At 35.6% G+C, this 23,771-nt stretch overlaps 1 protein-coding gene across 4 annotated transcripts in view; it reads left to right on the forward strand.

The window, feature by feature from the left end:
- Positions 1-23,771, forward strand: part of glra1 (glycine receptor, alpha 1) — an 89,054-nt gene that overhangs the window by 25,297 nt on the left and 39,986 nt on the right. For all 4 annotated transcript variants that reach the window (XM_073921159.1, XM_021480963.3, NM_131402.1 and 1 more), the window contains 2 exon segments: positions 17,976-18,043; positions 22,885-23,108. In XM_073921159.1, coding sequence (XP_073777260.1) covers positions 17,976-18,043; positions 22,885-23,108 — 292 coding nt within the window.

A 23,771-nucleotide genomic window follows, 5' to 3' on the forward strand; every position in this document is an offset into this window, starting at 1 on the left:
GTTCACATAATTTAGTGTTTTAAGAAAAATGTCTATAAATATATAAAAAAAATGCTTTTATGATATATTTTGCTGCAGAACCTTTTGAACTTTCAAAACAATGCTGTGCGCTGAGATAAGCACTTTTGTTGTATGTGTGTACGTGCACTGGTATTTTATCTGTTGAGAACTCAAAGCCTAAAAAGTGTAAAGCTTTCACAGCAGCAGGAATTCCTCTGTTGCATACACTAAGATCTGCTGCAAGCAACTTGTTTCTGACTCCTGTATTGAATTGTAATGGGTAGCGTTGCGACTGACGAGGAAAACCAGGTATGCTTGAGAATTCTGCTCTGTTTATGGTCATGTTTTGGCATGGTGCTTTATTTATTGGTGCTTTTAGACGCCTTTGGTCTATGTTGTGTTTTAGCGAAAAAGCTTATGACTAGATTTATATTGATTATCAATTAATTGAATAGTCCAATTAATTTTATTACAAAAAAATACATTCTGGGGTGGCACGTTTCTTCGGTGGTTAGTGCTGTTGCCTCACAGCATGAGGGTTGCTGGATCGAGCCCCAGCTGGGCCAGTTGGGGTTTCTGTGTGGACTTTGCATGTTCTCCCCATGTTGGTATGGGTTTCCTCCAGGTGCTTCGGTTTGAAATCCAAAGACATTCTATGTAGGCGAACTGAATAAACTAAATTGTCCGTAGTGTATTTGTGTGACAGCGAGAGTGTATGGATGTTTCCCGGTACTGGGTTGCAGCTGGAAGGGCATCCGCTGCATAAAACATATGCTGGATAAGTTGGTGGTTCATTCCACTGTGGCGACACCTGATAAATAAAGAGTCTAAGCCGAAGGCAAATGAATGAATGAAAATCTACATTCTACTTAAAGGGGTTCATTCAAAACCGAAAAATTGTCATTATTTACACCGTTTACTTTTTTCTTTTGATAAGCACAAAGGACGATATTGTGAAGAAAGCTGAAAACCTCTAACCACAGTATTTGTTTTTACTACTATGGAAGTCAGTGGTTACATATTTTCAGCTATATTCAAAATATCTTTCTTTGTGTTCAACAGAAGAAAGAAACTCAAATGGTTTGGAACCACATGAGGCTGAGTAAATGGTACATTTGAATTTTTTGATGAACTATTTCTCTAATTCAATTTTAACATGGACTTTTAAATTCAGTAGCGTGCCATGAAAAAGTACAAATGTAAACTAGAATTTGACAAAATTTAAAACTAAAAGAGCAAAACTAAAAACCTTTAATAAAGGGGTATATGCACATAGACTTTAAATTTTTGTCAGCCGGCCCCGGGACTTTCGGTTAATTGTCATCTTATAAAAAATTGCTGTGTTTAAAATCTAATTTCTTAAAAAAAAACAGCGATCTTCACTGCCTAGATGAGATACGATATAAAGTGGATCTCAGACCAAAAAGGAAGCACTACATTAAATTATATTTTTCCGCGTCATGTCTTTAAAATATGGAAATTAATTTTACCTCAGTATATTCAATGGAATTTCTGCGCTAATCTGCGGCTAATGGTGACTCCTGCGTTTAAACGTCCTGCTTTTGTCTCTTTTTACACTTTAACAACCTGTTTAACTAATTATATTTGAATTACATGCTGAAACTGAAAATAGTCACATTAAGCTTTCACCAGAAGTTTATCATTGGCTAAAAAAAATACTAGCTGTGCATGTAGCCCAAACTTTAAAAGAATATAAAAAATGAAAAATCTTCAGTAATCTTAATCTTGGTGCATGTTTGATGGGACACCAGGTTGGGTAGTTGGCAGTGTTCACATTGATTCAGTTGAATCACACTAACACCAGTCAAACACAAGTGTGAACATGCCTTTAATAATCTCTTTATTATCCATCTAGTTACAGAAAGGTTATTGAAAGGGCAGCACACATGAAGTGGTCATTATATATGCCACATTACATTATATAAACAAAAAAATATTATTAATTAATAATGTTATAATAATTATATTTGCACAAAAGACACAAAATATGAGAGCAAATGCTGCACACACTTAAACATGTAATATTTGTTTAGGAAAAATATCAAATAAGAAAAGTAAGAAATAAAAACAAGTGTTAAAACATTCAGTTTTACAGACAAGACTATTTAATTTCAAGTCACTTTTCCTTTCGCTTTGACAAATAATAAGCAATAAGTTAAACTCGTTCATTTTCAGTGGAGAGTAATTTTGTGAAGTTCTGAGATGCTAGAGTTTCAGATCCCATTTGAGCTTCTGATTCATTGAATTATTTGCAAGTAAACTGTACCTGACCTGATGTGATGCATTCTAATCAAATTGAGGTTAGATTTGCCAGTATTTTTTCCACTAAAATGTAATTATTTAAATACACCTTTTGTAAAATTGTAGTTATGAATAATTCTGGCTGAAATTTATATGTTTAATAATTGAGTCACTGTTGACACAAGATTAATATGTTTTTGCTTCAGACAAATTGGGGTAATTTGCTTTGTGTGGATACTAAAACATTTATTATATTTATTCGTATATAATATCACAATCATTAAGAATTTTTCCATCTTTAGGCAGTATGCTAGATTAATATAGGAATGTCAGAATGGTGACTTGAAAGTATAACAGCAGTAGACTATTATTAAATTGATTTAAAAAATAAATAAATAAATAAAACCACCATTTACTCATGTTAAATGGTTTTAACCTTTTATGACTTTTATTCTGTGGAACACAAAACAAGTAATACTGAAAAATGTTCTGACATCATCAATGAAATGCCATTGACATCCTAAGTAGAAACACAAATGTCAGCCAGTGACTCAAGTCAGTGACATTCTTCAGTATATCTTCCTCTGTGTTCGACAGAAGAGAGAAACTCAAACAGATTTGGAACAAGTGGAGGATGAGTTAATGTTATTTTTGGGGGAACTACCCTTTAACAGTAAATGTTCAGGCAAACATGAAATGCCAGACGTACAGTACTTGTTCTTTCTAGTGCTGCGCTGCTTTAACATTGCATTTTTTATCTATAAAGATTCTCAATAGAACTGTTTGAACATCGTGTTTAAACCCAGTGTGTTCTGCAGCATCTGATGCCCAAACCAACATAAATAAAACATTAAACTCTAAAAGTGAAAAGTCCATAACCTTACACCCCAATTTCAAATTTGAATTGTGCATTTGAGACTCCAGTTTAAACAGTTTCTGTGTATAACAGCTAAGGACTAGAGACATAAAAGTATAACATCATAGCGTTAGCGATTAGTCAGGTACAGTACACTGCCATGCATTAAAAACTATTATTTCTTTTAAAAGTTATCATTGGCATATTGTTATGGCTAATTATGCTTATAATTTAGTTAAAGATCTGATTCTTTAGTAAAAAATAATAATAAAATTGTGGCAAGACATTACATTTAAATAATTAATAGATAAGATTAGACAAGCACCGCCACCCTACCTGTAGATTTAGAGGGATAGTTCACCGAAGATTAAACATTAATTACCATTTACTCAGCCTTTAGTGGTTCCAAACCTTTATGAGTATCTTTCTTACAATGAACATAAAATATATAAAAATATATTAAACAATAATAAAAAAAAATCTTATCGATGTTAGTCAGTTTCAGTCACTTTCTAACATTCAACTGAGCAAAGAGACTCAAACAGGTTTGGAACAAGTAAAGGATGAGTATATGATGACAGAATTTTACATTTCTTTAATTATTCGTTTAAATTCATTTATACAGTGAGAGTAGCACTAGCAGAAAATATATCACACACCACAAATCAAAAACCTATTTTAAAATATTGTCATCTTGTTCAGTAAAAGTAATTATGGCAAAATACTGCACTTGTGTCTCTATGAAAACAGGATATGACAACATTTACAATTTCCACTGTCACATTTTATAATTCTCTTTTTATGCTTTATTTATAATTACAACTCACATAAAGACCACAGATGATTGTTTTTACAATACTATAGGGAAATAATCATTTTTAGTAAGTACAGTTTACCTGTTATCTCGGGATACTCATTTGCATATAACAACAGCTTATGTGCATTAGTTTTGGTTAGGCCTGTCATAATAATCAATATACTGTATATCGACTTATCACACAACACATGGCCATGTCCTCAATCATGTTTGGTGATGCAATATACTCTCACCGGCTACTTTATCAGTTACACCTGTCCAACTGCTCGTTAACGCAAATTTCTGATCAGGCAATCACATGGCAGCAACTCAATGCATTTAGGCATGTAGTATGCAGAAGAGCATTTCTGAACACACAAAATGTCCAACCTTGAGACGGATGGGCTACAGCAGCAGAAGACCAAACTAGGTGCCACTCCTGTCAGCTAAAAAAAGGAAACTGTAGCTACAATTAGCACAGGCTCACCAAAAATGTACACTAGAAGATCGAAAAAATTTTGAGTCTTGATATCTGCTGCTACGTTCAGATGGTAGGGTCAGATTTTGGCATCAACAACATGAAAGCATAAATCCATCCTGCCTTATATCAACGTTCAGGTGGTGGTTTTGATGTAATGGTGTGGGGGATATTTTCTTGCCACACTTTGGGCTTATTATTACCAGTTGAGCATCGTGTCCACTCCACAGCCTACCTGAGTATTGTTGCAGACCATGTCCATCCCTTTATGACCACAGTGTACCCATCTTCTGATGGCTACTTCCAGCAGGATAACACGCCATGTCATAAAGTGCGAGTCATGTCAGACTGGTTTCTTGAGCATGACAATGAGTTCACTGTACACAAACACCCTCCACAGTCACCAGAACTCAATCCAATAGAGCTCCTTTGGGATTCACATTGTACAGCAACTGTGTGATGCTATTATGTCAATATGGACCAAAATCTCTGAGGAATATTTTTAGTACCTTGTTAAATCTATGCCATGAAGGATTAAGGCAGTTCTGAGGGCAAAAGTGGGTCCAGTAAGGTGTACCTAATATAGTGGCCGGTGAGTGTGTATCGCCCATACACAAAAATCAATTCTATCCACATTTTAGCTGATTGTGCAACATCTCTATCCCTATTGGAGAAGTCGGTGTCAGTATGAATAAATAATACCGTAGTATTTACTATCAATTACTTTTGTTTATTTTCATGTGGGTGTCTAAAAAACTGAAAATAGATCTGGTAGCAGATATTGCAGCCTCTGTTACTTTTTACCTTGAACTATTTTGTTAACATTTATTATTTTTTTATTTAGGATATGTGATTCCAATGCCTAATGATTAAATTGTTAAAATGACTGTAATTAAAATAAATATTCCTAAGAATAAAACATTATGTGTTCTTTGGAAGAGTCCACTTGCATTGTGATAGTATTATATCGTATTACTGGCATTATGTAATGAGTGGCATAAATGGTCTTAAAATGACAATAATTTTGTTTATCACAATATATTCTGGTGCAATACATCCCACAACAAAAAATAGATATCATGAGAGGCCTAGTTTTGGATGCCACTAAACGACACATTCACATGGTCATAATGGTATTAGTTTATCTGTGATGCTATAATTGTATTTCATCGCTTGACCTTTATTTGCTGGTTGGAGGATCAGAGTAATTGGGCCTCAGGCAGGACGTTTGCAAAATAATGCATGTTAATGTATTAATTACAGTAGCTTCCTTTTTTTCTTCTCTGGCTGTGAAAAAAATGACAAGTTATTTAATTCTTTGTCGCCTCCAGTTGTTGGTTTAGCGTTGAACTCTGTGACGGCCACTATTTAGCACCAATGTATTCCTTAGAAGAGCTTTATATAGCCAGGCACGGTTTTTATCTGTGCACCATTGATTTTTCCTCTGATCTTGGCTTAAATAATAATTAAATTGGGAGAACAAATGAATTTCTCCACCTGACTGAACTGAAAGAGAGAATAAAAAACCCGATTGACACACTGTCTAATTTGAACAAATTCTGTTGCTTCAGATAACAAGCCATGGTTTCAGATATTGCGTTTAAATAATATCACATTTGATTCTGATGCATGTATTATTGTTTTTGTGAGCATTGAGGCAGTAGAGATGCATTTGTAGTCCTGTGGGCCACTTGGTTGCTGGTAGATTCTTATTAGAGGCCTGTTATTTAGCTTTATTAAAGGCATTATATACGCCGCTCACTCTCTTTATGTAGACTAATGTGAAGCTTTCTGGATGTTTGTCACGGCTCCAGTGTTCTCAAATGAATGTTCATAGGAGGAGTATCCACAAATCACATTAGTCTATTATTCTGCATTTATCACACAATGTTTAATCATCATTTATCCCAGCTGAGATTACTGCTAGCTATTGGTGCGCAGTAAAATATGTCTGTGCTATGTTCAATGTGTGTTATGTGCATATATTAGCAGTGTGTTAAGAACCGTGCTACTAATGTTAGTCATTAGTCTTTTTCTTTTTGAGTTTTTCACGCCTTGGCACCTTAAATGTAATTAGTCATGAGCGGGTAAAGGTTTCTGCCTGAAGAAGCAGGTTTTAGATACATTTGAATATGATTTTTAATTTGTTGGGGATGCAATGCTTCTGATTGGATAGATAGACTGGGGAATATTCAATGAGTTTTTTTCTTACACACAGTAATTTATACATACATACATACATTTTACAGCTCAATGTAGAGTCAGATCATTAGTAGAGCTGCACGATTCTGGCTAAAATGAGAATCGTGATTTTTTTTTTTGTGCCTAAAATAAAGATTTTCTGTAGATATAAAATAAAGGTTAATATGAGTGGACTAATATTATTGTGATTCTTAAACATGTGGTAAAACAGCAATAGGCTTTGTGTAGCTGTACTGTTGGTTAAAATGCTAAATTTTGTATAGACTTGGAATGTTGGACTTGAACAGATTTTAGATTTGTCCTGGTCATTAATGCTGATGATAATTCTGATGTTGAATTGTGTTTGAGACATGCTTACAATCTGTAATTTTTGCTTAAAATCTGTCACTGACTTGATTTTCGTGAATACAGAAGACTTGGTGACTTAAATATGACTTAGTTAACATTTAGATAAACATTTTTGTTTATTTTTAATAATTATTATGTCATAATAGGTAGGGCTCCAGTTGGATGAGGTATTTTAATACATGTGATTTTAGCTCACAATTTGAAGTAGTTAAGTCACACTTTTTTGGAAAAAAATCTATAATGTCCTATAAATAAAATAATGTCCATTAATGACAATAGCACAGATTAACTAACTATGAGCAATTAATCTGCTGCATAAAGTAACAACATCTACGATGACTAAATACTTAAAAAAATGTTTTCAGGTCACCTAATGTTAATAAATGAAGTTTCATATTTTGGAAAGCAGTAATTAAAGATTATTTAGTTTATTTGTGTTTAATTAGCAGTTCTGTATCTCACAGATATATAGCATTTTTACAATTATAGAAGTGCTTGTTAATGGAAAAGTAAGACTTTTAGAAAGCAACGGATTTTTTAGTATTTAAACAGATTTGTAGCCAAAATATATATATTTTTGCTACAGGAAAGAGGACATAAAATGGCTGATGACAGAGTCATAATTCAGTGAAAGATTTAATAAAATGAACAAAAAAAAAACCCCAGTAACAACACGTTTGTTTTTGTGTTTTGTCAATTTAATGTTTGGTGATTACCACTCACTGTAAAACGCGATTAGTTTCTTAACTGAAAAAAGTGAGTAAAACTGTTGCGTTAAAAGTGATGTGTTGACTATATTATTAGCTGTTTAGTTGACTTAACTTATTTTTTTGGAATTATGCACAGTCCATTTACTTAATAAATTTACGATAATTTGCAGTATGTAAGTTTGACACCCAGTGGTTGAATTAGGTATTGCCTCCTTGATTCAAACATGCAAGAGTAGGTTGCCAGATTGAAGCAACAACAACCGTAAAAGCAACGAAAGGAATGTTTTTTGTATTACACAGAGTTTTTGTTCTAATCAACAGCTTGAATTGATATATTAGAAATGTCTTCTCTTTCTTGCAACTGAACAACAGAAAACTAACAACAATCACCTCAGGTACACCTCATGTGCTTTATTCAGCGGCAAATGCTAATAAAGTGAGTTTGAATGCCATTTTACATGGCATTTATTGCTGAATTATATACTGCTGAAAGCAGCAGCAAATAGTTCGCCTCAGATCTTGAAAAATAAAATAAACCGTTTGAAATTGAATTTTTCGAACTGTGACAAGCCAACACATATCAGTAATTCAGCATTTACATTTAGTAATGTTAAAGGTTTAATATGTAATAATTAGGTTATAAACCTTACCATTTTGTTGTAGTGCAGTAAGTGCACATATATTCGGTGCTTAAAAATGGCTGTATTTAAATTTCTGTCATATTTCGTCTGGTGCAAGCATCCAAATTGTTTCTCACTGCAAATCTCGCCATGTAGCGTGTTGTTAGGACATGGGGTGACAATGTAACCTGCTCACCTAATGTTTACGTTTGTGATTTTTATATTATTCGCTAAATAATAACCATCTGATGTGGAACTCTAAATCTGCGTCTCATTTAGGAGTCTGCTACTGTCCACCAGGTTTCACATTTCAGTCATGGGCGCATGCTTTAAGAGCATCAAAGCAGGTGCTGAAATATAATTGGCTAAACTGGCATTGGGTAGGTCAAATGACCAAAACAAAGACAAACATTCCGGCATGTAACACACATTTTCTGAGCAGAATATCTGACTTTAGCATTGTTTTTTAGATAACAATAATGGTATCTAAATCTGCCAACATTATGGTATTCTTATATATTTTAATAGAGTCAAAAACATACATACAGCACCGTTAACTTTTTGTAACCTTTTAAAACTTTTTTTCCACCTAATGACTCTCTACAGTGCTTAACATTTCTTTATATGCAAACATTTTCATTGTTTTCTCAGTTTGGTATTAGTGGTTAAAAATAAACATGACACTTCTTTCAATTTGATGAGTCTACAGCTTTTCTTTTTGATCGATTCTTCCAAAATGTTTACAGCTAATGACATTTTTATAATTCTATGATTCTGTCTTCATTTCATACATCACTAAAGACATAGGGTTCTAGATAAATAGTTTCTCATAACTATACAGTTTAAATACATACTTTTAATAGGAAAAATATGATTATTTTAAAAATTGCTAAATTATTTTTGCTCTTAGTTAGTAGCATTATCACTTTTACCAGTTATTCACCCAACGCTGTTAACTGAAACATCTAAATAACTCTAATAGCATTTCGTTGCAATGAACAATGAAATCTGGACTGGACAGTCAAGAGCTTCAATCCCATCACGCCAGTCAGTGTAGTAGAGATTCATCATATCAGTCTAATTTCCTCCTTATCTCTAATCTCATTATTTCATACGCCAGGCTGCAGCGTATAATGAAACAATTGACAGACTCTCTGGTATCATTAAAACCATCAGTTAGCCTCAGCGTGAATCAATTTTGCTGCAATATTGACCATTTTATCTCAGGACCCGCTCGGCCGAAGCTACCCAGGTAATCCAGTGTAATCAAACTGTTGTCGACTCATTCTCTATTCAGGACTCAGTGCCACAGCCCTCCTATTGATTTATGTGTCTCTCTAGCCTTCCTCCTCCAAGGCTGTCATGTTTCCCCTATCAGTGATTCTAGCCTCAGGGGCAGGAAGAGATCCTGGTAATTTAGCAGTGTGTCATTACTTATAGGCATGTGACAATGCTAACTCAGACGGTCTCTCTGAAAGCGGCTGTCACTGCGCGGGCATCTCTACGCGTCTGAGCCGTCGCTGTCCGACTCTTATGAATTTTAATACAATCCCCTTAATGGTTAGGGTCGCCTCCAGCTGAACCCAACCTGGAGTGATGGATGGCTGTGACTGCTGCTCAATCTGGATTTGGTTTTGTTGGAGTGGGTTGTTTTAAGTAGAGAAACGCGTGGAATGTGTAATGGTGTTTCAGGCAGGGATGCGTGTTGATACTCTTTGTGTTGTGTACCATGGTTGTGTATTTTTTTGCAGGGGTTTCAATGTATTTTTTATTTTTGCCAACACATTCAGAACCTATTTTTTGTCTTTGTATTCTAAGTAGTATTTTATTTATTTTCTATTATTCTTGACTGGATTCTATTTTTGATGTGTTATAGCGTACACTACCTGACATAAGTCTTGTCGCCTATCCAGGTTTTAAGAACAACAAATAATAACTTGACTTCTAGTTGATCATTTGGTATCGAAAGTGGCTTTTATAAAGGCAAAGACCTCTAGATTATGCTTATTTTACCAAAATACAACATGATCATGCATTGATTTTTAATTATTATTAATAAAGTCATCTGTAATGGCAAAGAAAGCATGCTTGCTGGACTCCCAGAGTTAATCAAGAATCTTTGGCTTCATCTTCAATGCCTCCGTCTCATCTTACCCTAGACTTGCTCAATAATGTTCATGTCCGGTAACTGGGCTGGCCAATCCTAGAACTTGGATATGGAGGCTGAAGTATAAAAATAGTGCTATCCTGCTGAAGAATTTGCCCTCTCCTGTGGTTTGTAATGTAATGGGCAGCACAAATGTCTTGATACCCCAGGCTGTTGATGTTGCAATCTACTCTGCAGATCTCTTGCACGCCTCCATACTGAATGTAACCCCAATCCATTATTTTTTTTCTCACCAAACCTGACTGATTTCTATGAGAATCTTTGTCCAAGCAGGTTCCATTAGGTCTTCTGCAGTATTTGTGATGAATGGGATACTGTTCAACAGATGATTTGTTGGAAAAATCTACCTTAAATGATCAACTAGAAGTCAAGTTATTAATTGTTACTCTTAGAACTGGGATTGACAACAAGATCATTGGTAAGGTAGTGTAGTTGTGTACCGTTTTTGTAGCATTATAATAGTGTTCTGAATTATTTTACTATTCTATAATGTTTTATATATTTTATAAAATGAAATATAAACTAAAGTAATTATACTGTGTATGATATAAATTAAACTATGCCAAAAAAAGGAGCTGAAAAGTATCAGAAGCAATCTTCAATTCTACTCTGTGTTTAATTTTACTCTATTTTAGGCTACCAAGCAAACAATTTTGTCTTTAATGGGTGTCTAATAGACATGGAAACATAGACAGCTTGGCTAAAACAAGGCTAAACCTGGGCTGTCACTAGTACTCAAATAGACAGATTAGACAGAAATATACGGTATGTGAAGTCATTAATTTCTGTTTATTTGATGACTAGTCTAGTTTTGGCCTATTCTTAGATGTCTACTAGATTTTCACTGGCAGCTCAAATGTAGCCTTGTTTTAGCCAAGACGACTATGTTTAGACGTCTATTAGACATTTATTAGACATCTTTTAAAAACAAAAAAAAAATGCTTGCTGGGTAATCAGTTTTTTTATGGTAGTATTTTTAGCTGTTTATATTTTCTCTTTTTTTATAGCATTTTAGCAAAAATCTAAATCCTATTCCTATTTTAAATAGACATTATTTATAGTATTAAATACAGTATTCTATATTTTTTATTATGTTTCTTTTTTTCTCACCACACTAATGAGTAAAATCTCAGCAGTAATGGATTTTAAATTATGTAGCCGCTTGGTTTATTTGTGTTATCCCCTTTCACTATTGCAAAAGATGCTCAGCTCATTTATAATAACTTGATTTCTAGTTAATCATTTGGTATCAGAAGTGGCTTATATGAAAGGTAAAAGCCTCTAGATTATTTTACCAAACCTCAACAAAGTACTGAAGTGCTTTGTTAATGCTTTGGTTACATCACGGATTGATTACTGTAACTCGCTTCTCTCTGGCATTCCTGATAAACAACTTCATAGACTACAGTTGATTAAGAATTCAGCGTCTAGGATAGTTACCTGCTCGCGTACTTCTGATCACATAACTCCAATTCTCTTTCACCTGCACTGGCTTCCTGTTCACTATCGTATATAATACAAAATCCTCCTCTTAACATACAAAGCCCTTTACAACCTGGCCCCCCACTATCTTTCTGATTTTCTTCATTTGTACACTCCTTCACGCTCACTGAGATCATCTTCTGCTGAACTGTTATCTGTCCCACACTTTAAGATGAAGTAATTTGGTGGCAGGGCTTTTAGTTGTACAGCACCAAAGCTATGGAATTCCCTGCCTTTGCACATTCGCCAGATGGACTCTATTTCCAATTTTAAATCTCAGATAAAGACGTTTTTGTTTAGGATAGCTTTTAATTATTTGCTGGTTTAATTTTATGCTGATTGTCATTTTTTACTGCTTGTATTTTTATGATGTACTTGTAATCTGCTGTAAGGTGTCCTTGAGTGCTTTGAAAGGCGCCTAAAAATAAAAGGTATTATTATTATTATTATTAATGCCTCCTCCTTCATCTTACCCTAGACATACTCAATAATATTCATTACTGGTGACTGGGCTGGCCAATCCTGGAGCACCTTGACCTTCTTTGTTTTCAGGAATTTGGATATAGAGGCTGAAGTAAAATAGCCCAAAACTAAACTAGTCATCAAATAGACAGATTAGACAAACTATATATGTGTAGTCATTCATTTCTGTTTTTTTGATGACTAGTCTAGTTTTGGCCTATTCTCTGACATCTATTAGATTTTCACAGACAGCCCAAGTTTACCCTTGTTTTAGCCAAGATGTTTAAATCAGTTTTCAATGGTAGTATTTTAGCTGTTTATATTTTCTCCTTTTTTTGTAGTATTTTGGCATTTAAAATCAAATTTGTATTTTAAATATGCATTATTTATAGTATTTATACAGTATGCTGTAATTTATATTTATATATTTTTTTTTTTCTCACCACATCAAACAGTAAAATCTCAGCAGTAATGGATTTTGGATTTTGTAGCCGCTTGATTTATTTGTGTTTTCCAGTTTCACTCTTCCGAAAGATCCTCGGCTCCTTTACTGGAGCTTAACAGCTTTTTTTTATCAGTGTAACTAGAGCAGCGCAAATTGAAAATTGCCCCATGCCAATAGATTTCCTCAGCATCAGCCCATATGTCAGTGCACGAGGAGTAAGAGGAAGCCCTTGACATTTGCCCCAGTGTTGATTCAGTGAGGTGTGATGAAAGCAGTGGCGCTAACACAGAAATCCTGGTAGGGCACTTTGCTGTCCCTTTGTCACCAGCGGATCTCGGTCCAGCTGAAAACTGCCTTGCCAAGACCTACAGCCGAAGCCATATAAATATTTAATGTCTCAGTGCCATTGTATTTCTGCTGAGAGCAGCTCGATTTTTAACATGAGCAATATCATTAAGCTTTCTTTATTTATATCAGACACTTTCATTTGTGGTGGTCCACTTACCTGGGAGACATCTTAAGTGCTCGTTGTTTGCAATAAATCTGTTTTTGCTCCCGCATTGAGAGTGTCCTCTGGGTACAACATCTCTTGCACCATTTTCACACCAACTGACCGGTGTAAAACAGACTAATGGCTTTTGAGGACATATCACTCTCCGGTTGCTGCCGGGTAAGGAGATGGACTCTAGTATTGATCAGTTTAGACTTGGACCTTTGTTAATGAGAGACTGTAAACTGGTAACTGTAAAGACGAGATGTGGTTGTTGGTTTATGAAAGAGTAATTGGTCTCTCAGCTCACTGGCAAACGTGTAATTTATGAGTTTTCTAAGGAGGTTATACTTACCCGAGGGACATTTGATTAACGATTGTTCAGTTTATGCATGAAATTAATCACAATAACGACTCTCTGAATGTCTAGATTTTTCTTCGTAAATACGTAATTGCACAACGTCAATAGTGTAGCGGAAAAACGATCCGCACTCACTTTCTCTGATGAGCTTGTTTCTAGGAAAGACCAGACTGATCTTTGCGACTCGCATGTCCTGTTTGTGTGGGGGTAATAAAGAGAAGCGCAGTGAAACGTGTGAGGCTTCCAAACTACCATCACCTCTATGAGACGAGGGTGGAGGCACGGCTCAGAAATTAAGGTCTGATTCACTGGGAAAGACAGCTGAGAAGAAAGTATAAATAACCTGAACGTCCCTTCGCTGGCGGTTGCTTCCCTCTGCAGTGAGTTGCTCTTAGGAGAGCAGGGCGCAGATTGTTTGGCAAAAACATGGCAAAGCAAATCATTCTTGGCGATGACTCACCCTTTCCTGACAGTTAATGAGCTCTGTCTTTCTCTCTCTCCTCTTCTTATTGGAGGCTGGGCTCAAAAATGAACTGCAGTGGGGGTGAGGACATTAGATTTCCTCTGCGCTGCGTCACATACGGCAAGGAAAGCCAAGAACAGACAAATGATTACAGCCGGTATAATACCCAGTGGAAGAAATAAGCCAAGAGCAAGAAACTGTGGGGCCTGACACTGTATAGAGACTCCAATAGGAACTGCCTGATAATGTGCTAGAATTTGAGTCAGTTCCAAACCAAGTGCAAGCTGCCTATGAAGGAAAAGGGTGGTTGAAAAGGTAGGCAACTGAATTATGATATACAGTAGGTGAAAGACAGCATGTGTAAAAGTAGTATGTCTGGATGTTTTAGAAGTATTGATAAAACAGTGGGCAGACAGTACACCGGTGAGTTTTTGAAGTGTGTATCAACTGGGCCAACAGGAGCTGTACAGTAGGTCACATGACAGTGAATTACATCTTATTGACCACTTTATGCTCAATAGCACATTTACTATAATCCAAAAGAACAGAATTTCAGATGCAGACATTTAATGATAATGCACTGCAGCAAGGAAGAAAAAAAAACATTCAAAATGGTGGACAATACTGTGTTGATTTATAAACAATGTTCTCTTCATGTTGCTCGTTCAGTATAAAAAAGTATGCATAAAAATGTCAGATTTGTATGAAGTTGTATTAAAATTCAGCCACTTTTTGTGTTTGATTCTACTTTTTGTGCAATTAGCTTAGCAACATGCTACTGTCCGACTCTTTTGGAGTAACTTTCAGTTGCTTATCTGTGCAGAATGCTAAGTGTATGGCATCAGTGGTGTTACAATATTGGTTTGATTATGGTAAGGATTCTCCCTTAAAGGGCAGCTGCCTTTGTAGGCAGCATGCAGTGAGGTAGGTGACTAGCTGACTATTTTTTGAAGCAAGAGCTGTTGTGTATGCTAAGGTATGTGTGATTGTCAGATTTGAAATCATATGCAATTAAACAGTTGGATTGCAATGATTTAGATTCTTGTTGTACGATTATAGTCTCAGGAATAATCATGTTTTCATGGTTCTCTTGATTATTATGCATTCATTAATCTCAAAGCGCTACTAGTTTAGTAAGTCACATGAAAACGATATTTTCAAGTGTTATTTTTTGCTGCTCAGTAACTGAATAACACAGCACAAAATAATAATAAAAAATAAACAGTAGTCCATTTCTCTTTGGACTTAATAATAACTTGAAAACTGAAAAAAGTTTTTGGCATTTAAACATAAGTAGTAATGGTACACTGAAAATAAATGACAGAACAATGAATGAATGAATGAATAAATAAATAAATAATAAATAAATAGTATCTATCTAATGCAGGGATGCCCAAACTTTTTCTTATGAAGGACCAAAAATCAAACTTGATTAAGGCTAGTGGGCCAAAGGTAAATATAGATGCCATGTGTAGATTCATTTTAATTAATAATATTTAAAAATAACTAGAAATTATGGCTTTATATTAACCAATACAGTATTATTTTTTACATTTTATAATGAACTTATTACAGAAAAAAAAAACTAAACAATCATTTATAACAGAATTATCTAGTTTTTGCCTTGGCTAGCTCACCAATGTCTCCTGCATAGTCTTCTATCTGTTGAATGACAGTATCTATATTTTTTAAAAATCAGATTCATTTACAAGATTTAATGGAAACATTTAATTTCAGTTAGCTTTTTTGTAGTTCAGCAATAAAACAACCAAATTAAAGCTACTGGCAGCGTTGAAAGGGACCTCATACTAACAAAAAAAATTACGTCAAATTAGAAATAACTATCTCTGTGGAAAAACCACTCCAACCTTCTTCATCATTCTCACTATCCTCTTAGTTGGGATGGTCAAATCAAAGGTTTCAATGGGCCAACGTGGCCCGCGGGCCCTACTTTAGGCATCTATGGTCTAATATAAATCTGTAGCTACATATTAGCCATGTTTATCCCTTTTAAAAAGAACAAATGAAGTCAAAGGCTACTGAACCTATCTCTAAAAGGCACTTTTAACTATATTCCAAAACTTGTTTTTTTTTCTTTTTGTATATATATATATTTTAAAGTAGAAATGTGCATATTCCAAGCAAAGTATGAAGCTGACCAATCAGTTCTTGTCACGTTACTCGTGTTGCGCTCCATTTTTTCAACTAGTTGTGCCTGGAAAGTTTGAGCGCGGCCCGTGAGCCACTGCCAATATGCAGACCAGTCACGCGCCTCCTTTGGAAATAACAAACTTGTGCTCGCAAAAGGCAGGATATGTGAACGGCCCGTAGTTAATAGCCTCTGTCTTTAATCCAGTGTGCATGTGTATTGTTTACAGTTGGCATAACTTTTAGTTGCAGCAGTTTTGTTTCATGCGGAAACATGGTGTAGATAAGACGTTACAGTTAAATGTCTTGACAAATTAAATCACTATTACTAGTGAAATCGGTTAATCCTTGCATCCCTACTCAACAGGGATGAAAATGTGACTGTTTGGTAGAAGCTTGCAATCTTTAAAATGGCTCGCAGTGTATACAGTTTACTTTTTTATTTCAGTATGAGTGTTGTGTTGTTTTGTTTTGTTTTGTTTTTTTATCCCTTATAGACTCGTTTCCCTTATAGACTCGGTGATATATATATATATATATATATATATATATATATATATATATATATATATATATATATATATATATATATATATATGTATATATATATATATATATATATATATATATATATATATATATATATATATATATGGCATTGAACTGACTGAACTGAAGGTCTATCCCTTTCTGAAAACAGAGTGTGCAAAGCTATCAAATTGTATGTCGAATTTTGTCAAATCATATGTATGAGGTGATTTATTTCTAGGTAACAGTTTTTTTGGAGATTACTCTCCAGAAATTTGCCGAGTTATAAAATGACTAAATGTGGCAGGAGCTTGCAGATTGCAATATGTTTCTTTCCGGTAATCGACTCATTCAGCATCTTAGGATGCTGCATGTGCATGTCAGCAGGCAGAGAAATGGGGTTCAGGGCTTCTCTGTGCTGTTCAGCAGCTCTGAATCTGAACAAATCAGAAGTTTGGAGCAGCCTGACAGGGTCTTTACGAGGCCGTGAGCATCGTGTCACTCAGAATATTCCCCTCTCTGTTTACAGAGCCATATGTGATGGATCGCTAGTGTGTGTGTGTGTGTGTGTGTGTGTGTGTGTGTGTGTGTGTGTGTGTGTGTGTGTGTGTGTGTGTGTGTGTTTGTAACAGCAGAAGTATGGTTTCTGTTTAGTCGTGCACATCTCTCTCTTGGACTAGGTTTTCGTTTAACTGAGGTTCTCATTGTGCACGAGCAAAGAGATTCGCTTCTAATATTTCTAGAACACAGTGGCTTCCCTTTTAAAGGTTGTTCAGTTTTGATAACTGCACAGTTAATGTGCATGTGTTCATAGATGACTGTCTTCCTTTTCCTGCCTTTTTTGTGTTGCTTAGTCTGATAAATCATTTTACTCTTAACAATATCTTTGTTTTGAAAGCTAAAGCTATGCATAGGTCTTAAAAAGAAGTTGTTTTTTTTGTCAATGACAATGTGCTTATTTAGGAGTAAGAAGGTAAGTTTTAGATAGTATTTATATTGTTAGTATTTTGTGATATTAAGTTTTTTTTTATAAAAATTTTCTTCAATTAGTATATGCAAGTTTTACTAGGATTACAAATTACAGTAAACATTTGTTTCGGTGTCAGGTGACTTACATGTTTTTGTTGTTGTTTTCTCTATCTTTTCCTCTCCCCCAGGTCCACCTGTGAACGTAACATGCAACATTTTTATTAACAGTTTTGGATCCATTGCTGAAACAACAATGGTGAGTATAGTCATTGTGTAATGACAAGTGGTGCAATGATACTCCATACATCAAATCAAAATCAAATCACTTTCATTGTCACATCAGCAGCAGCATGTGTACTATGATGAGTGAAAAGCTTAAGTTCTGGCTCCAGATAGAGCAAAATACAGACAGTGCAAAATACAGCATACTCCCAAAAAACAAAACAATATACAGTTCGCAATGTTGACAGTAATACATAGAAGACAATCAATAGGTGTACACATAGTCTGACTGTTGGTGGTACATTTTTTGTGAAGGGGAAAAAAAAGATGATTGGGATCCGGTAGTCTGAGAACAATGATCTAATCTCATACCTTTTTTTGTAATAAAAGTGATTACCATATTTTGAGTTAGACATAGTAAGAAATAGTGTTTTGCATGTTCTGTTAACTTTCTGTTTGTTCCAGACTTTAACATTTAACAAATTATTGATTGATACTCTAAAAATGCTGTATTGTTTTGTATGTAAATTTGGATAAAGTGTGCATCAACCCAAAGATTGGGTTAAAATATAATAAATGAATCTAACTGTTGGGTTGATCCATATTTTACACAACGCAGCATTTTAAAACAACACAGCATTTTAGTGTTTATAATAGCATAATATTGACATGATCTCAATCATTGAGGTGTCATGATGCATTATTTACATAAAAAATTATCATCATCCTCACCATTTTAGCTGATTTCGCATCCTCTGTCATCTTCTGCCTTTGTATCGGAAGAATGGGAAGCTCCTCCACCACATAAACAGATTATATAGCCCCAGATAATGAGAAGACAATAAATAAAGCATTAGAGTTTTGTTGATGTCTTCATTCAGTTTGTAAGAGTAAGCCCTAAACAACCCCACTTATTAACGATATAACCATGTTCTCAGTATATAACTTGTAACAAGCCATAAACCACTCTATATGTCCATTTACTACTAAATAAATACTTTATTTATTTATATCTTTAACTACTTTTGAAATGCCATCCCAGGATAGGTAAATCATTTCAGTATAGGTAGACCGTGGCTGATCTTAATTCATTTGGATCACTATGATTCAGCATGTGATCTGTGGATTAATTGCTAAGCAATTGCTTTTCTTCCAAAGTGATTTAATTATTACCAATTTCTTTGTCCTTTTTTGGGTCTATTGTGTTAGTTTTTACAAAAAGAGAATAAATTAGAAAATAAGGCACAAGACGGGCGACGCGGTGGCGCAGTAGGTAGTGCTGTCGCCTCACAGCAAGAAGGTCACTGGTTCGAGCCTTGGCTGGGTCAGTTGGCGTTTCTGTGTGGAGTTTGCATGTTCATAGACCATTCGGTACAGGTGAATTGGGTAGGCTAAATTGTCTATAGTGTGAATGACTGTGTATGGATGTTTCCCAGAGATGGGTTTCAGCTGGATTGGCATCCACTGCGTAAAACATATGCTGGATAAGTTAGTGTTTCATTTCGCTGTGGTAAGCCCAGATTAATTAAAGGACTAAGCCGAAATGAGAATGAATGAATGAATGAATGCAAGACATGCCTGTTTGTAAACCAAGCTCAGTATTCACAAAATGATTTCAATATGTTTCTTGCACTGATACACAGTTGAAGTGTGTGCAGCCTGCAGAGACAGATACCTGATGGCACACGATCATTTTATCTGTCAGATACACACAGAATTATTCCATAATATCTGTATTCACGTAAACACAGTTGGTTATGTTCTGTATTACATAAATGCATACAGTTTGGGGGAAATCAGACATATAACATTAGTTTGGATTTTTGATGTTAAGAGAAAAGAGGGAGTAACTAATTAGTGTTTTAGTTTTACTTATATTTGTTTGACTGCTTTTAGTAATAAGAATAAAGAACAACAATCAACTATTGTGGTTATATATGGTAATTATTCATAATTAAAACATTTATTTTAGCATTTTATTTATTTAGAGAGCAAATTATAATTGTCTTCTCTTTTTTGTATTTTTTAAAAATCTAAAAATCAACATTTTTTAAAAATCTGATTCTGTGGCAAAAAAAAATTAAATGTGATCAGAATCATGAATTTTGCAATCCGTTTAAACATATTTTAAAGTAAACTAATAAACATATTTTACTTTTTTTATTTTTTTTATTAGACCAGAGGTATGGAACCTGTGGCTCACAAGCCACATGTGGCTCATTGACCAAAAATACATGGCTCTCCAGCTGTCTCCCTTCTATAATATTTAACAGTTTACAGTCACTAGAAACCAGTAGAAATAGTGTGGATACACATGTTTGGATATAACGCGGTTGTTTGACCACACTTCCTTGTTATTGTTCATTTATTCATTTGCTGGAAAATAGAACTGAGTTTGGAAATAGTTTTGAAACAATTCTTTGCGCTTAACAAACTAAATTAAATATGTAGACTAATGAATGTCTTCAGTGGAGTGCGTACAACACCGTTTCCTTACTTCACGAAAGTGAAGGAGTAAAAAGTAAATATGAAGAGAAAGAGAAAGTAAAGAGGCTAAATGGAGGTGGCTCAATCTTTATCCTCGCGCTGCAGATGGTTTGTTTAACTGTTTTCTTGCTAGTGAAGTGTTCAGTTTTTCCACTTACAAAGTCTGCCATGTCAATAGGAAATGCGCCATGGCATGACGCAACTAACTCTTAAAGGGAATGGGAGATGAGACTCTGATTGGTTTAATGCACATTATTCTCAAAACACACCCATAACCCATTAAGAGCATAACCACAACCCTGTTAGACCATGCGCCGCAGCGCAGAGCATTTTTTTTTTTGTCCTTAAAATAGCAAAAGTGGATTCTAACACACTCTTAAGGCTTTTGCGGCATGCACTTTAGACTTTGTGCCTAGATCATTAGAATAGAGCCGAAACTTTTTTCCGTCCTCTCATACTATAGTTATTTAATCAGTGGCATAAAGTGATCAATAATATTGCTACAATATAGCGCAACGATATATAGCTCACACAAAAACATATTTGATATTTAATCATTGGGATAAACCCCTTGAGATGTACCATCTCATTTTCAAGGGGGTCCCACAATTAATCACAATCACATAATTAAAAAACAAGAAGACAAAACAAAACATAAGTTACACAACATCCAAAAAATATAACATAATAATAATAATTTAAAAAGCTATACTGCATGTTCATGTGTGCCTCAATGGCCACAATGTTTAGATATTGCGATATTGAAATACCCTCTTCCAGCTATTGACCTGGAGTAGGTCATAGATTCCTGAGTCTTCATGAGCATAGAAATAAGTAATATTTTGCCAGGATTTCCTGTTTGGCATCATCCAAGCAGTTCCAAAACCTCAGCAGCTTGCAAAACCCCTTCAAGCAGAACAAACGCAGTGCTTTCCACTCTTTCTTTCCTCCATAACCAGTAGAATTGATCCGAGTTGCTCATGCTCATGTTCACACTGAGCAAGCGGCGGCAAGGTGGAGGGGCAGGAGCAGGTAACGCCAGCGATATCGATAAATCTTTAGTGCTTATAGGGCAGCCGAGAACAATGTTTCTTCCAGTAATGATCTGACCGACTCCGGCCACTACTGAGACTGGCATTCCCTCCGGCCTTCCACTGTCCTAATTGTTTACCCTTTTTGTAAGGCACGGGGCCCACGGGACAGGCGAGTGGCTATTTAATTAGCTTGCCAGCTCTTTCATTTTCTCGAGGAAGCAAGAGAGAGCAAACGTGTACATTTCAGCGTCCGTCATTTGTTAGTAGAGTTGGGCACGCGAGAGCCGTGCAAACTTTTTCTAATATGTCACCGTCAGGATAGGATCTGGCCTTGGGCTTGAATCGCATTATGAGTGGGTTGTTGCCATAAATCACTCTCCTTAGCCTAGAGAAATCAAATCAGAAAAAAAAGTTGTGTGTGCGCTGATGAATGTGCGCCCACTCCTCGCTTGTTTGCAAAATCATTCAGTCTGAAACTACCCGTACGTTTCAAGGCGAGCGTTTGACTGCGGGCGTCCTGTTTGGTTGTAGTAATGGATTTCGGATAATCACAGCAGACAAGAGCGAAAGGTTTCACTAATTTCATCATATATATGCAAGGTTTCCGGGACGCTAAATGCGTGTTTGCTAAAGAGAACAGATGTGTTTACATAACACCTGAGTAATTGGGAGATAATGCTACCGGTAATGAAGCCGCAATGTATGGCTCTGTTGTTTTTGGTGGGGTTCATTTTGCGTCTACAGTGACCGTGGGCTGTTTATCATAAAGGAGAAATATTGACAAAGTAAAATCGATGGGACTTGTTCTTTTCCCTGTGCCTCGGTGGCTGCGCTTTCTCTGAAAGGCAAATCTAATAACCTGAGACAGATGATTCTCTTCCATCAAAATATTTGGAAATTCTGGGGATGAACCGGTCACCTTACATTAGGATAATTGCCCTGAAATGTCCTTGCATGTAGAAGCTGTTTGCCATTGCAAAGGTCGTCCACTATATTTTCTGCCGATCATCCCAAGGTACATTACTGGCCAGACAGTTTAATGGTCTCCCTGAAATGATAGAACTGCATGCCTGTTTTGGAGGAGAATTGACAATTATGGCAGTGTGTTGGGGCGAAATGCCACCGCTTTTTGTTGCCTGCTTTTACCCGCTGGCCATCTCACCGGTTTGCCTGCAAAAAAAAAAAACAATTTCCTCAAGCAAGATATACACTGAAATGCCTCCAAATTAGCCTGCGCTATGTTTAGACATGCTATCAAAAAATAAAAGCTTTCACAGGATTCTTAAGCTGATGTTAGGTCTTTTTTTCCATCTCACCTCTGATCTGTTGACATGGCTGTCTTTGTGCGCCACAGGATTACAGAGTGAACATTTTCCTGAGACAGCAGTGGAATGACCCTCGGCTGGCCTACAGCGAATATCCCGATGACTCCCTTGACCTCGATCCCTCTATGTTGGACTCCATTTGGAAACCTGATCTGTTCTTTGCCAACGAAAAGGGAGCCAATTTCCACGAGGTGACCACTGATAACAAGCTCTTGAGGATCTCCAAAAACGGGAACGTTTTATACAGTATAAGGTGAGAGGACAATTCTTAATTCAATTTTGTCGATACTGCATTATATGGTGTGTGTACATGTGCTTGTAAAGGTAGACTGCGGCTTGTTGTCACGTCGATGTTTACTGCTGTCTATATTTTTGAGAGTGGATTTATTTCGGTTTGCCCTTTGAAAAAAAATGACACACAGTTTTAAATACACACTGACCTTTTGAGAAAACATGGCTTAGTATAGAGGGTTAGTTGTCAATGGAACCTTCCACTAAAGCAGTGTATTATAAAAATTTCCACATACAAATAATAATCCATTCATTCATTCATTTTCTTTTAGGCTTAGTCCCTTTATTAATCAGGCATTGATCAAACAGCAGAATGAACTGCCAACTTATCCAGCATATGTTATTACACAGCGGATGCCCTTCCAGCCACAACTCAGCACTGGGAAACACCCTTACACTCTTGCATTCACACACATACACTACGGCCAATTTAGCTTATTCAATTGACCTATAGCGCCTGTGTTTGGACTGTAAGGGAAACAAGTAATCCCTTTATAATTGTATTAATATTTATATTTATTATCAACAATTAGCAAAAAAAGTCAAATATAGCATACAAAATAATCAACATATGTTTTAGCCGAAACATGTGGTTAATGAATTGTTAAAAAATAACTTGCTTATC

The sequence above is a fragment of the Danio rerio genome, chromosome 14 (assembly GCF_049306965.1).
Source record: "Danio rerio strain Tuebingen ecotype United States chromosome 14, GRCz12tu, whole genome shotgun sequence".
NCBI lineage: Eukaryota > Metazoa > Chordata > Actinopteri > Cypriniformes > Danionidae > Danio > Danio rerio.